This window comes from Chiloscyllium punctatum, chromosome 9 (assembly GCF_047496795.1).
Source record: "Chiloscyllium punctatum isolate Juve2018m chromosome 9, sChiPun1.3, whole genome shotgun sequence".
Classification (NCBI taxonomy): domain Eukaryota; kingdom Metazoa; phylum Chordata; class Chondrichthyes; order Orectolobiformes; family Hemiscylliidae; genus Chiloscyllium; species Chiloscyllium punctatum.
The window spans coordinates 7,930,452-7,946,660 of NC_092747.1; the positions used below are offsets into that span (position 1 = coordinate 7,930,452).

The window sequence follows — 16,209 nt, forward strand, 5'->3', positions numbered from 1 at the left end:
TTAATTATTCATTGAAGTAGCTTTGCTAGTTTTGGTCCTGATGTGTTAAAGTCATGGAGTTATGCGGGTCTTCTGATTTTAATTTAAATGTTGTGACTTTCTCTCATCCTTATTTAGAAAATTATTTAAGTTGTATAGCAACTAGAGCAAAGAAAGCTGTTTGAATTGGTCCCCTAAGTCGGGGAATGACAGAAGTAGGAGTACAGTGTAAGCTGTAGTCTTTGCATTGCTGCAAATGTATTGTTAATTCCACTTGGGAAAATGGAAAATTTGGACTCTACACCTTCATTTCCTTGCCAATTCTCATTTGGAATTTGGTGTTCAATTGGGCTTAAATTGAAGAGTACTTTTGAAATGATTATTGCATGTTCTTGTAAGCTCTCATACTTCCACTTACTGTTGCATGATTTCCAAAGCTGCTCCTGGAAAATTTCATTACAAGATCTTATGCTGTACTTCAAAAAACGTTTCCATTCCCACCCAGGTTACAAAGTCTAACTCAGAAGACTGCATTGATCTGCTTCTTAAAGAAAAAGAAACTGAAGAGCAATTGTCAAGGACATTAACTAACCAGACATCAGTATGAACTCTCATTCACACTCATCCCACTCTTTTAAAAAAAAAATCAAACATTTTCTTTCCATAGATCATGTGCAAATATCTTATGTGAATTTGACCAAAAAAATTAGAATTTGATTGTGCAATAGAACCAAAATTCTCAATTTTTGAAGATTACTGTGAAATGATTAGATTCCCTACAGTGTGGAAACAGGCCCTTTGACCCAACCAGTCCACACAGACCCTCAGAGTAATGCACCCAGTCCCACTTCCCTCTGACTAATGCACCTAACACTATGGGCAATTTAGCATAGCCAATTCACCTGACCTGCGCATCTTCGGACTGTGGGAGGAAACCCACACAGACACTGGGAGAATGTGAAAACTCCACACAGACAGTCACCCAAGGCTGGAATTGAACCTGAGACCCTGGTGCTGTGAGGCAGCAGTGCTAACCATTGAGCCACTGAGTCATGCAATTTTGACAACCTTATTCTGTGCATTTGCTGTTAATGCTATATGCATGTTTTCTCAAATTAAGACTCCAGGGTACAAATGCCAATTAAATTAAAAGATGCATGAATAGAATAGATATGATCAGTGTTATCACTTATCTATTACTTTTTTCCCAATTTTTGTAGATTAATGAACACTGGTGATCATCTTGGATGTCATTTTTGTTGATTAGGACATGGTTAGAGCTGTCATTTTAGAATCTTGACTCCAAGCAACTTACTCATTCACTTGTGTGGTTTTGAGTAGAATCAGTGCTTTTATTTCTGTTTGAGTTGCAAATATTCTGGCAGGTGTGTTTTCTTACAAAAGACCCTCTGTTTCAGTTTAGCAAGTCTGTTTCTATTTACAGTAGTTCCTTTTTAAAGGATATAGTAGAGGCCAGTTTTCTTAGCAATCAGTTCAGAGTTCAACATAGAATTTGAGTTGAAAGCATTTGCTTGGGCAAGCGCAGATAATGGTCAGAAGGAGAGAAGTTGCCATGCAGGCTATGACAGTTCTCGATGAAATAATTTCTCTTGGGGAACTCACTGATAAAATTACTGGTCTAGAAATGCTCATACACTCAATAGTTTTTACTAGAGATATAGTGGTAATTGAAAAAAGGAATAAATAGTACCTGGAAAAGATTATATGACTCCAATCTTAACTGTGGTGGTTTGGGTTCCATGGCAAATTAAACAGTTTGCCACTTGAAACCTGAGAATACATCCTTTTCCCGTCATTGGTATTTTTCAACATACCATAAGCATTGTGGAGCTGTGATCTTTTGGATCAGTTTTAGGGATTCCAGTGTGGATATTGCTGGATTCCGGAATAATGATCTTTTAAAAGGATTAACAGTTGAGTTCATCAATGGCTTGCTTGGAGATCCATACCATATGGCAAGAGAGTGTTGTGTGCTTAAGCTAGAATTATAGAAATGTACAGCACCAGGAAAGACCACTATGCTCTTTGGAGTATGGTCTTTCATAGTATGGTTAGTGGTAGTCCCCTGATGTTCCCCTTCCACCTGCAGTGTTATTTCTCCTTGTACAAGTATTTATCCAATAACTCTTTGAAAGCTACTACTGAAACCACATCCACCAACCTACAGGGTAGTTCATTCCAAACATGGCATGTATTGTGTACAAAGTGACTCAGAAGGGAGTTTTCTTCCCTTTGTCTGAAGGAAAGCATTCTGCTTGTAACAAGGTCAGCCATGTAGTCGTCATAGAATGAGAGTTCCCTAATTATACCAGATTAACAGTCCTAACCAGGCAGCCCTGGCTGATGGATGTAAACAGCAGTATTAGAGGTTCTGTTCGCTGAGAGCTGGCTCTAAGGAACTGCATCAGTGTCAAGGACTCTCCACATCTAAATAAAGAGTGACTCGGTGTTGTGTTATCTGTCTCTGAAGAGTTACTTCTGTGGAGATAAGAAAGTATGCTCTTGAAGAAAATCACTCACTACAGTCGTTTGAGTTGGGGTAAGCATTTCCGGTGGCATTCTATTATTTAGGAAGCTTGACTCGTTCAATGTTGCTGAAGACTTGGCCCAGTATGGGGAAAGAATGTTAAATTTTTTTCCAGCACATGGCATTGGGGCAGATGAGAAGCAACAAGTATTTCTCCTGACAGCTTGTGGACCCGTAGTGCTTTTTGGTTATTAACTTTCCCTGAGGCACGATGTACTGACACCTTTCAAGAGTTGATGGATTTAGTTAAGGAATATTACTACCCCAAACCGCATCTAATTCTGACATACTATCTGTTTTACTTGGCAACTTGAGAACATGGGGAATACATATCAGGATTTTTGATTAGGTTAAGATGACTGGCAGAGGCATGTGACTTTGCTTGAAACCTTCGAGATACTGAGAGACTCGTATGTGGGATTAATGATGTAACTATGTCGAAGTGTCTAATATCTAAAGCCCAACTGATCTTCAAACAGGCACTGGAACTGGCTTTATCATTGGAAAATGTGGCACGTGGAGCATATGAATTGCAGGATATTCTGATGCAAGTGGACATCCTTGCCGCTGTGACTGAGCTTAGGAAACTTGAGTGAAAGCAATTGTATAGGCTTAGTCAGGACATATCCTAAACAGAGGGACTCACGGTCAGCCCACAGCAAAACCCCAAAACAAAGCCAAGCCTCAGCCAAATGGATAAAATTTTCTTCATTATCCAGGCTGGCAAGCCATTGTTGTTGCTGTTGAAATGCAGGCTTCGGACAGCAAGAGTCCCACTAGACCTAAATTGTGTAAGCGAACTCCAAGGCCAGTATCCAGGAGGGTGCAAACCCTGGAGAGTCCACCTACACCTCATTTAGCACAGTTAAATTAATTCTGATTTAAATGTTGCTAAACAATCAAAATAAAAGTCTGGTTAAATGGTCACTATTCTAATGAAGATTGATACCAATGCAGCCATTTCAGTCTTCAGCAGAATTCACTCTGGACTCCAACCCTCAAGTTTGCACAAGATCTCAGCTGGGAGAAAGTGACAACTGAAGATCAGAGTCGAGTAGTGTGGTGTTGGAAAAGCACAGCAAGTCAGGCAGCATCTGAAGAGCAGGAGAGTTTACATTTTGGGCATAAATCTTTCATCAGGAATGCAACTTCAGCTAGCCTGAGAACCTACTGTGGGGAACTTTCACAGATTAAGGATACAACTTCAGTTTGGTCTCTATGGGAAGCAGCTGGTTCAAATACTACTGATTGTAGTAAAAGGCTTGAGCCCAAGATTGTTAGGGTGACATTGTTTGAGAAAGATTCACCTTGATTGACTCAAGACTTTTTGTTTAAAAAATGGCTGCCTGAGTGAAGTCAAAGTTAAATACCCAGAGGCTTTTCAGCAATGTCTAGGGGCGATCAAAGGTGCCAAAGCCCCCTTTCATGTTGACCAGGAAACAATTGTATGGTTCTGCAAGGCTCACCCAGTGCCATTTACCTTGCAGGCAAATGTAGAGGCAGGAATCAGGAGGCTGGGATGTGAAGGAATCGTCAAACCAGTCCAGTTTGCAGAATGGGCATCACCAGATGTAACAAGTTTGCCTTTGTGGGATTTTAAGTAAATGGTGAACAGCATTTTGCAGCTGGATAAATACTCAGTCCCTCGCATGGAGGATTTATATGCAAAGCTGGAGGGGAGGGACTATCCTTCATGAAGCTGGGCATGAGCCACGCATTCTTGCGTTTTCGGTTAGATGAGGATTCCCAGATGTATGCTGCAATTAATGCCCATAAGGGTTTCTGCCAATATACAAGACTACCATTTGGGGTATTGTTGAGATGTGCAATTTTTCAGTGGATGCTGGAAAACATTTTGCAAGGTCTACCCCAGCTTGCCATTTATCTGGATGTGCTAATAACCAAGAAGTCCAATAAGGAGCACTTGGAGAACTTGGACATGGTCTTTAGACATTTTTCTCAGGCGGGCGTATGCCTTAAGGAAAAATGTTTTCAGGCACCCTAAATGAGCTACAGAGTTGACAAGATTGCGTTACACCCATTGCAAGATAATGTGATGGCAGTCAAAGGTGTCCTGGCTCCCACATCTGTATGCTTAGGCTATTGAATTATTGAGGGAAAACTCAACGTTCCCTTCATCCTGGCGCCTTCAGATCAGGTCTTAAAAAGAGGTCCGCCTTGGACATGGTCACATAGTCAATAGGTCCATAATTTTTACTTCACTTCCCTGAAAATTATCATCCTCTAAGGTGTTGGCACACTAATTCCAAGTGAGAACTGGTACTGATATGCAATGTCCCCCTGATTGGCATTGGATAGTATCAGCTCATGGGTGGTCAAATGGAGAGGAACACCTAATAGTGTATGCAACAACAACTGACTAATGTAGCAAATATGCCCAGATAGAAAGCAAAGTTTAGTGGTCATATTTAAAGTGAGGAAGTTCCACCTATACCTTTACAGAAGTAAATTTGTAATAAAGCCTGACTACAAACCCAGGTAGGTTGACTTTGAGGACAAGGCCGGTTGTCTCACGGCTTCAAGCCGAATTCAGCAATGGGGTCTGATATTAAGTGCGTGTTATTACAAGTCAGAACACCTTCTGGAAAGCCAAGTAGCAAATGTAGATGGACTTGAGTCACCTCCCACTAGCAGGTAAGCCACTGTTGGTACCACCACCGGAAGAATCCATAATGGTTTTAAATTTTCTGGGCACATTTCCGGTCACAGCTGACAATATTAGGTTTTGGACATAACAAGGTCCAGGTAAAATGGAAACAGCTGGTGGCGATGAGGGAAACCATAGGGCCATAGAGTCATAGAGATGTACAGCATGGAAACAGACCCTTCTGGCCAGATATCCCAACCCAATCTAGTCCCACCTGCCAGCACCCAGCCCATATCCCTCCAAACCCTTCCTATTCGTGTACCCATCCAAATGCCTCTTAAATGTTGCAATTGTACCAGCCTCCTCCACATCTTCTGGCAGCTTATTCCATACATGACACCACCCACTGCGTGAAAAAGCTGTCCCTTGGGCCTCTTTTTATATCTTTCCCCCTCACCCTAAACCTGTGCCCTCTAGTTCTGGACTCTCTGACCCCAGGGAAAAGAATTTGTCTATCTATCCTATCCATGCCCCTCATAATTTTTGTAAACCTCTAAGGTCACTCCTCAGCCTCCAACGCTCCAGGGAAAACAGCCCCAGCCTGTTCAGCCTCTCCATATAGCTCAAATCCTCCAACCCTGGAAAATCCTTGTAAATCTTTTCTGAACCCTTTCAAGTTTCACAACATCCTTCCGATAGGAAGGAGACCAGAATTGCACGCAATATTCCAACAGTGGCCTAACTAATGTCCTGTATAGCCGCAACATGACCTCCCAACTCCTGTACTCCATACTCTGACCAATAAAGGAAAGCATACCAAACACCTTCTTCACTATCCTATCTACCTGTGACTCCACTTTCAAGGAGCTATGTCTCAACCAGAATTGAAACCTTTTTGAACCCAGGGAGACCAGATCACAACATGGACAGCAGATTACTATGGGGAGCAAGAGCGATTGTCCCGAGCAAAGATATTGGCTGAACTCTGCAAGTGCCATCCACCAGTTCCCAGAATGAAGATATGTCTTGTGGCCAGGATTGGATGCAGACATAGCCAGGTTGGTGGGGCAGTGCTCAGTGCCAAAAAGGACAAACATTACAACCAGCAGCTCACCCACATGTGTGCAAATGGCCTAGTAAACTTTGGACTTTGGTTACAGGTCAGTTATGCAAGTCCTTTCATGGTCTCAATGTACTTAGTCATTGTGGACACCTACTCAAAATGGCTGGACATGCATAGAGTTCACTTGTCAACCACTCGGGCAATGGTAGAAAAACTACATGCATCTTTTGCAATATGTGGACTGGTGGAAGTGTTGGTCACAGATAACAGGCCATCGTTTACCAGCAGGGAATTTGAGTTTTTCCTAAAGTCGAATGATATTTGTTATATAAGGACAACTTCACACCATCCATCCACCCAGCCAATGGTTTGGCAGAAAAAACGAATTGAAACAGCATCAGGAATGCCAATGCTGGACATGACAGCTAAGAGGGAGACTGTTCACTTCAGGGGGCGAAGTTAGGTGTAGGAACGACAGGGCTGACCCTGCATGGTTAAAGGCATGGTCACTGGGGGTTAGGTCCAATGACCTACAAAGTTAGGGTAGATGCAACAGTCCTGAACAAGCATGGGGTCCACAGTGAAAGCTGCATACTCGCAATGTGCCAATTCCTTGACTGCCTTTCCTGGAATCTGCAATGGACTCAGTAAGTGTTGCTGCCACAATACCTCGACAACCTGAAAAGGAGAATAAATTTCATCTGACACCACCCGGGTGAAGAGAGTGCTTTACATGCCACCCGGATCAGAGGTTGAGTTGTAGGAACCTGACCCGCTGCTAAAACGCCCCAGGAGAAGCTACAAAAAAAAACTGCCCTCTGTTCTCAGACTCAATTGTGGGGAGAGGGGGTGCATTTATGCTGAGAATCTAGACATTGTAACAAGGTCAGCCAGCTAGATCTCATGGAATGAGTTCCCTCATTGGGGCTGTTAATTTGGTCTAAATCAGGAAACTCTGGCTGACAGAGACAAACAGGAGGATCAGAGGTTCTGCTCAATGAGAGCGGGCTCTGGTGGAGATGGATCAGAGTCAAAGACTCCACGTAAGCCAACAGTGACTTGGTGACAGGATACTGGCCTCTGTGGAGTTACTTGACTGCTCACAATTGGTTTTGCATCCAGAACTAAACTAGGCCAGTCTGAGCTGTAGGTCAACTGGGAAAATTCAGAGGCAATCCTGGAAATGTCAGATGAGAGAGATTTGTGTAACCGGAAGGAGAAGAGCTTTACAGCACTTTTTTTTTTCTCCCCTCAATGGACTCAAAAGAATGCATGTCAGTATGAAATGGTCATGTGTAGAGAAGGAAGCACCTGAAAATTGGCACATAATTTAAGGTTGATTTCACCAAGGGGAGTACAACATTCCAATTATTCTTTGTCCCATTACAAAAATGATTATGATTAAATAAGGGTGGTGTGGGGAAGGTTAAACAAGGAAAGCATGTGTACTTCCAGGCGAATCTTTTAATAATAAACACGATGAGCAAAAAATTCAGGTGTCGACTTCAGTTTCAAGGAGGTGGTAATAGTAGAGTCATGGGGATAAACATGACAGGAAGGTGGTTCTTGAATATCACTCACCTAACAAGACAGCAGTAATGGTATTTCATAGACTCCCTATAGTGTGGAAGCAGACCATTTGTCCCTTTGGGTCTGCATTATAACCTTTTGGAGAGCATCCTACTCTCCTACCATGTGTCTGTAACCCTGCATGTTCCATGGCTAAGCCACCTCTCCTCAGCATCCCTGGAGGCTATGGGCAATGTAGCATGGCCAATCTTGTAATTTCAAGATGTTGTGATTTTAACAGTTGGCAGGACTGTTGTCTTGGTCATTTGGAAAATGAAAGCTGTGGCAATGAGAACTACCTACTCTGTGAGACCATTGCTCCTATATAACTGATATATACCAATCTTAAGGTATCCAGCAGCAGTTTAAAATGGACCATAAATCTGTCTTGCAATTGGACTTAAGTTCTGAAGAATTGTATCAGACTCAAAACTAACACAAACCTGCAGGCCATTTCATCATTTTCTAAATTTAAGGTTTTCAGTGTCTGCAGCATATTGCTTGTTATGAAATTAACTTCAATATTGATGTTTTAGAACATTAGAACAGTGCAGGCCCTTTGGCCCTTGATGTTGCGCCAACCTTTATCCAACTCTAAGATCAGGCTAACCTATCTTCAACGTGCCTATCCAAGAGTCACTTAAATGTCCCTAATGTATCCAACTCTACTACCATTGCTGGCAGTGCATTCTATGCACCCACTACTGTGTAAAGAACCTACTTCTGACATCTCCCATGAACCCCCCCTCCAGTCACCTTAAAATTATGTCCCCTACTGATGTCCATTTCCGCCCTGGGAAAAGGTCTCTAGCTATCTACTCTATCTAGACTTCTCATCATCTTGTATACTTCTGTCAAATCACCTCTCATCCTTCTTTGCTCCAATGAGAAAAGCCTTAGCCCCCTAAACCTACCTTCATTAGAAATGCTCTCCCAGTTGAGGCAGCATCCTGGTAAATCTCCTCTATGTCCTCTCTAAAGCTTCCATATCCTTTCTATAATGAGGCAACCAGAACTGAACATAATATTCTCAGTGTGGTCTATCCAGGGCTTGATAGAGCTGCTTTCATTCTGCCAAACTAAATTGTAGTTAATTATTGTAACCCAATTATAACCTGTTACCTGCTGAGTTTCTCAAGAGTTAGTGTTTCTTTCCAATTTCCTTTATCCTTAGTGTTGTGTTTTTTTTAAAATTGGTTGTGTAGTATTGTTACTCAATTAACTCCATAAATGATTTGTAATATTTATCAAGCCCTGTTTCAAAACTGGATAGTAATGTCAATTTCTTTTCAATTGTTTAAAGCAACTCTAACATATAATGAGAATGTTGTAGAAAATTGAACAAGAATTATTCCACCAAACAGATCATCTTGTGCAAAACATTTTGAAGATAAAAGCAGAAAATGCTGCGAATACTCAGACCGAATAGGCTGAGAGATGGAATTATACTTTCTTTTGGTGAAGCAATTTCTACAGACGCTTTTCCATGTGTAGGTTATTTCTGGCACTGGTGTGTTTGATTTATAGCATCATTTTACGTATACATGTTGGTGTGCTTTATTATTGATATTGTGGAATTTGCTTTCTGCAGAGCTGCGTTGTGTTTAATTATAATAAAATTATAGCCTGGTTCCTAAATCATAATTTTATAGCAACACATCTTGTCCTTTTCTGGATTAAATGATGTCCAAAAAGGGCTGCATTTTCCCACTTAATGCTCATGTTAGTTTAGAGGTCAGCACTTCCTGTAGGTTAGTTGTTTAAGTATTCAAGTCACAGTTCAATATTTGAACCCGCAGGCTCCAAAATTGGCATCTCAAGATGTGAATACGGCATTGTTGGATTTGCTGCTTTTGATGCATTAAACTGAGATTTTTATTTCAAGTCCAGAAAGTTAAACACACATTGAAATTTCCATCGTACAGTTTGAGGTTGGTCTCTCTTGGTGTCCTGCCCAGCATTCTTCCTCATCCAATCATGTAACTGCATTAACTGATCCTATTGTTACTGTTAATCAGAGACGATGCTATGTAATAGCTTTTTAATAATCCATAGTTCATGGTTATCAGTAAGCAATGGTGTAAAAGATAATGTATTGAATGGAAAGCTTAACTCACCGTTTTGAAATCTGGATGAATGTTGGCAATCGTCAGGACAGTGTTGAGTTTCTGATTCCAGAAAGGCCAGTGAAAGTGGTGTTTCACAGCTGTCTTGTATGACAGTTAGTTTGGGAGGGATGGAATCATCACTCTGTTCTCCCTTTCTGGAGTGATTTATCGTATTTAACTCTGATTTAGAGCTTATTTAGATCAGTAGTATTTCCCTGATGATTTCTATCCACTGAGTTCAAACCAGTCAATCCTAGAACTGTTTATTCTGAAAGGTTCAAATAACCAGTCCACAGAGACTATTCCCAAGAATAGTCTGCTTAGTTTCAGTAAGCTTTGGCTATGATGGCAATATCCCAAATAATTTTAGGATCTATGATTTCTTTCTCCAGGACATAGGCTTCCCTGCTTGAGAGAGGGGGTTCATTTCAATTGTGACAGTAAAACTTAAATCAGACAGTTAACTAATAAAATGATTTTGTTTACTAAAAAAAACAAGCAATACACTGTTTAAGTGAATAACTGTACTCCTGTGCCATAAACTAACAAAAGATGTACTACTCAATCTAGTAGTATCCAGTATGATGTTACTTGCAGCTATCCAAGGACATCAAGGAATTTAGGAATATCTCTTAATATAAGAATAGAATATCCAAAAACACTTAAGTTTTATCTTAAAACCTAGAGACAGTAAAAAATCATCTCTGTGGGAGAAAATATCCTTTAGTTAATATTACTACTACCATTGAACTCTTTCTTGCCCCATGGCAACCTACCATCACCCCTGCCATGCCAACTCATCCAAATTACAATCTTTATCTGGTATATTTCTGCTTGTACCTGATGTTTCAAGTTAGCATGTGTTGCAAAAAAAAGTATTGGCAACTTGCTGTTCAATAGTAATAGCTTGCCTTTTTCCATTCAACAAGGGAATTTTGCAGAGAAATGTGAATGGGAACCAGCTAGCTGGTCATAGAATCCCTACAGAGTGGAAACAGGCCATTTGGCCCAACGAGTCCACACCGACCCTCCAAAGAGTATTCCAATCAGACCTATTCCCCTAAACTATAACTCTACATTTTTTTTTCCCTTGACTAATGCACCTAACCTACAAATCCCTGAACACTACGGGCAGTTTAGCATGGCCAATTCACCTAGCATGCACATCTTTGGACTATTGGAAGAAATCGGAGCACCTGGAGGAAATCCACACAGCCACAGCCACAGAGAACGTGCAAATACCTGACAGTTGCCCGAGGCAGGAATCAAATCCAGGTGTCTGGCGCAATGAGGCAGTGTTGATAACGGGGGTGGGGAAAAGAGAGAGAGAGACACTTTGCAGACTAGGCATTTCTTCGGCGCGCCAGCTTCCTTCCCGCCAGGTACACCTGGTAGAACTCAGTCAAGGTGTTTTCAGTTAAAAATCTCAACACCATGTTATAGTCCAACAGGTTTAATTGGAAGCACCAGCTTTCGGAGTGATGCTCCTTCTTTAGGTGGGCTGTAAATTTTCCTTGTTCTTTGTTTTCCTTTTGGTTTAGGCTATGGTGCAAAAATGAAGGAAACAGATGCAATCTGAAGTATTCTTGCTTTTGATGTTCTATTAAAGAAAGCCAGTTGATGAAGGACTCAACTCGAGCCAGTCTTTGCACACACAGTGCAACAAGCATCCTGTCTTAATTGCAATATTAGAATCTGTGATTATTTTTGTCAGGACTGAATAGCAAGATGTTTCTCATCAACCTGTTTGAACATGTTAATGCATATCTCTAGAACAGATGGGACTTGAACCTGAGCCTCCTGGTCTAGAGGTAGAGATGCTACCATTCCATTCCTTGAGATCCTAAAGGGCAGGAATGCACAGTACATAATCTGTTCATTTCAAAATTGCAGATATTTTTAATCAACCAGTTCAGGGATGATATGACATACCTGGGTGTTCTGGCTCAGAGATAGGAATACTACCAATGTGCCATAAAAGTCTGAGGGACTTGGGAGAAGTCCTGAACCCCCCCCCCCCCCCCCCAACCCCTAATTCAGATATTCTCTGATCAACCTGTGCAGAGATGTCATTATGCACTTCTGGAGCAAGTGGGACTTGAACCTAGGACTCCTGGTTTAGAGGTAGGGACACTACCCTTGCACGACCCCTTAATTTTCCCCATCCTTGTCACGCCCTTAATGCCCACCACTTAGATGCAATGAAGCACCATTTAAATATGATTAACGTTTGAAAGGTGTTTTCCCTAACAAATCTATATTTTTGAAAACTTGTGTGGTTTTTTGGTGCTCACTTGAATATTGATTAGTTTTTTTCGTTCTCTCCTTGAAGCTAAGGATGAAGGAAGCATTGCTGTTGCCTTGGGTTACACAGCCCATCTGGTGCTCATGATTTCCTGTTTCCTGCAAGTGCCACTCAGGTATCCTATCATCCAGAAGGGATCCCGGTCCACAATTAGGGACAACATCACTGACAAGCTTTCTGAGAAGGAGAGAGAGTAAGTAGATGTTGCTTGTAATTAATTGTAAGAATTAAGTGAAAAGGTAGAAAACTTAATGTTTTGGCAAAGAATTGATCTCTCCTTTTGTTTGCTTAACTGTACTCATTGTGTTTATAAGTTTAATCCTAAATGCATGACTAATTAAGTTCATCCAAATGTGAAGTGCTTTTGCTAGTCTGAAAACTGGAACTCATCTAAAACTGAGACTTGTTTAAACCAGGGTACTGGATAAGTGGCACTGAGTACATGAGCTATCATTTAGTTGTGTGTGTTCCAGTGTGGCCATGAGCAACGAGCAGATTTACGTAAAAGCTGTATACATGACCATTGTAAGTGGTGTTCCACACGTTATGCTACAGCAGTCCATATTTCCATTTGTTCTGTGGGGAGTAGCAACATGTCTTGTGTAAATATTTTAGACCAGCTGTTGATATTTCATCTGAAAACATACAGCATCAAGTGAAATGTCAAAATTTGCCAATAAAAATGAGAGAGATCCTAAGCATTGAGTGGCTGTTAAAATGACAATGTTGCCACTTAGCCAAGCTTTCTCTCCTTTTGATTATTATACTAATATTCAGACTGAAATGTTCGTGGAGAATTTTTAACTAACTAACTAATGCTACTTTTATATTTCTTGTTTATAGAAGTGAGAAGTGTAGCATGTGGACCCATTGCTGGGTCCTCTACTTTTTGTCATTTACTTTTTGTCACGTACAGCATGGAAACAGACCCTTCGGTTCAACCAGTTCACACCGACCAGATATCCCAACCCAATCTAGTCCCACCTGCCAGCATCCGGTCTACATCCCTCCAAACCCTTCCTATTCATATACCCATCAAAATGTCTCTTAAATGTTGCAATTGTACAAGCCTCCACCACATCCTCTGGCAGCTCATTCCATACATGTACCACCCTCTGCGTGAAAACGTTGCCCCTTAAGTCTCTTTTATATCTTTCCCCTCTCACCCTAAACCTATGCCCTCTAGTTCTGGACTCCCAGACCACTGGGAAAAGACTTTGCCTTTATACCCTATCCAGGACCCTCATAATTTTGTAAACCTCTATCAGGTCACTCCTCAGCCTCTGACACTCCAGGGAAAACAGCCCCAGCCTGTTTTTTGGTCTCCTTCCTATTGGAAAGATGTTGTGAAACTTGAAAGGGTTCAGAAAGGATTTACAAGGATGTTGCCAGGGTTGGAGGATTTGAGCTATAGGGAGAGGCTGAACAGGCAGGGGGTGTATTCCCTGGAGCGTTGGAGGCTGAGGGGTGACCTTAGAGGTTTAAAAAATTGAGGGGCATGGATAGGGTTAGTAGGCAAAGTCTTTTCCCTGTGATCGGGGAGTCCAGAACTAGAGGGCATAGGTTTAGGGTGAGAGGGGAAAGATATAAAAGAGACCTAAGGGGCAACTTTTTCATGCAGAGGGTGGTACGTGTATTGAATGAACTGCCAGAGGAAGTAGTGGAAGCTGGTACAATTGCAACATTTAAGAGGCATTAGGAAGGGTTTGGAGGGATATGGGCCAGATGTTGGCAGGTGGGACGAGATTGGGTTGGGGTATCTGGTCTGCATGGACAGGTTGGACCGAAGTGTCTGTTTCCATGCTGTACATCTCTATAACTCAGACACCTAATCGATCAACAGCAGGCACTTTAATCAGTAATGATAGGGGATCAAATATTCTGATCAAAAATGTTTTCTATTGATAGAAAGCATTTTCAGTGTGTTTGGTGGGAATTGTAATATTGCATGTTTTTATCTTTTAAATAAGAATGTTTTTATTAGGAAGCATTTGCAATGACAGTGTAACATTTCTTGTGAAATTTGCTTCAATAGTGAAGTGACCCTTGTAGTCACCTGTAAAAAGTGAGTGGAGCCAACATACCAGTGCAAACCTGTTGCTGTTTAGGGCAATTGCTGTTTTCTTTGTGTGAGAGAAGTTCCATGGTGATGTACATGCCAGGCTAAACAAAGATATAAGCAACAAGTTAGTCACTGCCAATAACAAAATGGGTGGTTGAAGTTAGTCATGAACTGTAAGGCTAAAGAACAGAAATTGCTGCAACCAAAATCTAGTGTTGAAAATAAAATCAGTATTTTGTAATATTGTGAGGGCCTTTTTGGGGTATTTTGCATGTGATGGTTTTCTGAGAAAATTAAATGTTTGCCCTTTCAAACAATATTTTCTGCTTGGATGCCATAATATTTCAAAAATAAGGCAGAAAATCTAAATCAAAAGCTGTATTTGGGAACATGTTGAAGGTTGGAATAGGTTGCAAGAAGTTAACAACTTCAAGTGCAGTACTGTGCTGTCTAGCTTTTATAATAGATCACTGTGGATATGTATAGCTTGAAAGAGCAGGGATTTATTCAGTCTGGTCTATAAACCTGCATGTTCACTACAATAAGTGGCAATACCCTTCAGAAGAGATGGCTTCTTTTTGCAATGTTATTTTTTGGGCTAGAACCTGTGGTATTTTCACTCCGTATCTTTGCACTGTTGCTGCATGTGTGGATAGCTGAACCTGTTTTAACCAATCAACCAATGATTGTTTTTTGAGAATACTAAATAAACCAACTGGTCATTACAGCACACAATGCAGATCTAATGAGTTGCAAATCCGAGAAGATACAACTACCATGATGTTTATAAACTAAAGCACTACTTGCTGGTTTAAGTCTACTGGCCGCCAAATAGGCACAATTCACTCCTGACACTGGTTAGATAAGATTCCCTACAGTGTGGAAACAGGCCCTTCGGTCTAACAAGTCCACACCGACCCTCTGAAGAATAACCCACCCAGACCCATTTCCCTCTGACTAATGCACCTAACACTATGGGCAATTTAGCATGGCCAGATCACTGGACCTGCACATCTTTGAACTGTGGGAGGAAACCGGAGCATCCAGAGGAAACCCACGCAGACACTGGGAGCAGGTGCAAACTCCATACAGACAGTTGCCCGAGGCTGTAATCAAACCTGGGTCCCTGGTGCTGTGAGGCTGCAGTGCTAACCACTGAGCCACTGTGCTGCCGCTTTAGTGTTAATTTGAAGTAAAATCTGTCACTGTCAGATTTAAAATAGTAAATGAAAATCCATAAATTTCTTTTGTTTAGAGAAAAATATTTGTATTAGATATCCTTCCTGTATATTAAATTGAACTATGAAAGATGAGATTTGTAAGCTTGGCTCAGTGGAACAGTTCTCTGACGCAAGTCAAAAGGTTCTTGGTTGAAATTTCATTTTGGACAGAAGCATAACCTGTTTAAATTTGTCCAGGGTTTCTCGGTGGATCACATTGCTGTTTCAGTGGTAGAACAATCTGTTTTCCCCTCTAGAAACTTAAGTATAATATTTAGAGAGATTCTCCAATATGGCGCTGAGAGAATATAGGCACTATCACATGCGACGTTAAACTGATATATCATCTGCCTCAGATCGATGTGAAAGATCCCACGACACAGTTAAAGTTCTTGATTTGGGGCTTTTGATCTGTTGATCTCCCCATATTGATAAAATGTGGATACTTCTGCAATTACCTTTTTGCTGTCTGACCGGACATTAAACGCCGACTCCTGCTCGTCTGATGCTGCCTGACCTGCTGTGCTTTTTAAACCCCACACATTTTAATTCTGACCTCCAGCATCTGCAATCCTCGCTTTCTCCTGGACATAAATGATGCTGGACAGAATTGGCAAGGGCCCAGAGCTGAGGTCTGACATGTTGGCTGTGGGATTGCCTAACTTTGTCTATTACTTGCTGTTTGCATTATTTCCTGTTTAACTTCACAAGGTTGGAACCTCATTTCCTGTGCTGCTCCTAGTCTGC

At 41.3% G+C, this 16,209-nt stretch overlaps 1 protein-coding gene across 1 annotated transcript in view; it reads left to right on the forward strand.

The window, feature by feature from the left end:
• uvrag (UV radiation resistance associated gene) overlaps window positions 1–16,209 on the forward strand; it is a 314,975-nt gene that overhangs the window by 188,667 nt on the left and 110,099 nt on the right. The window contains exon 12 of the mRNA XM_072576814.1: window positions 12,208–12,373. Within this exon, the coding sequence (XP_072432915.1) occupies window positions 12,208–12,373 (166 nt within the window). The remainder of the gene's footprint in view (window positions 1–12,207; window positions 12,374–16,209) is intronic.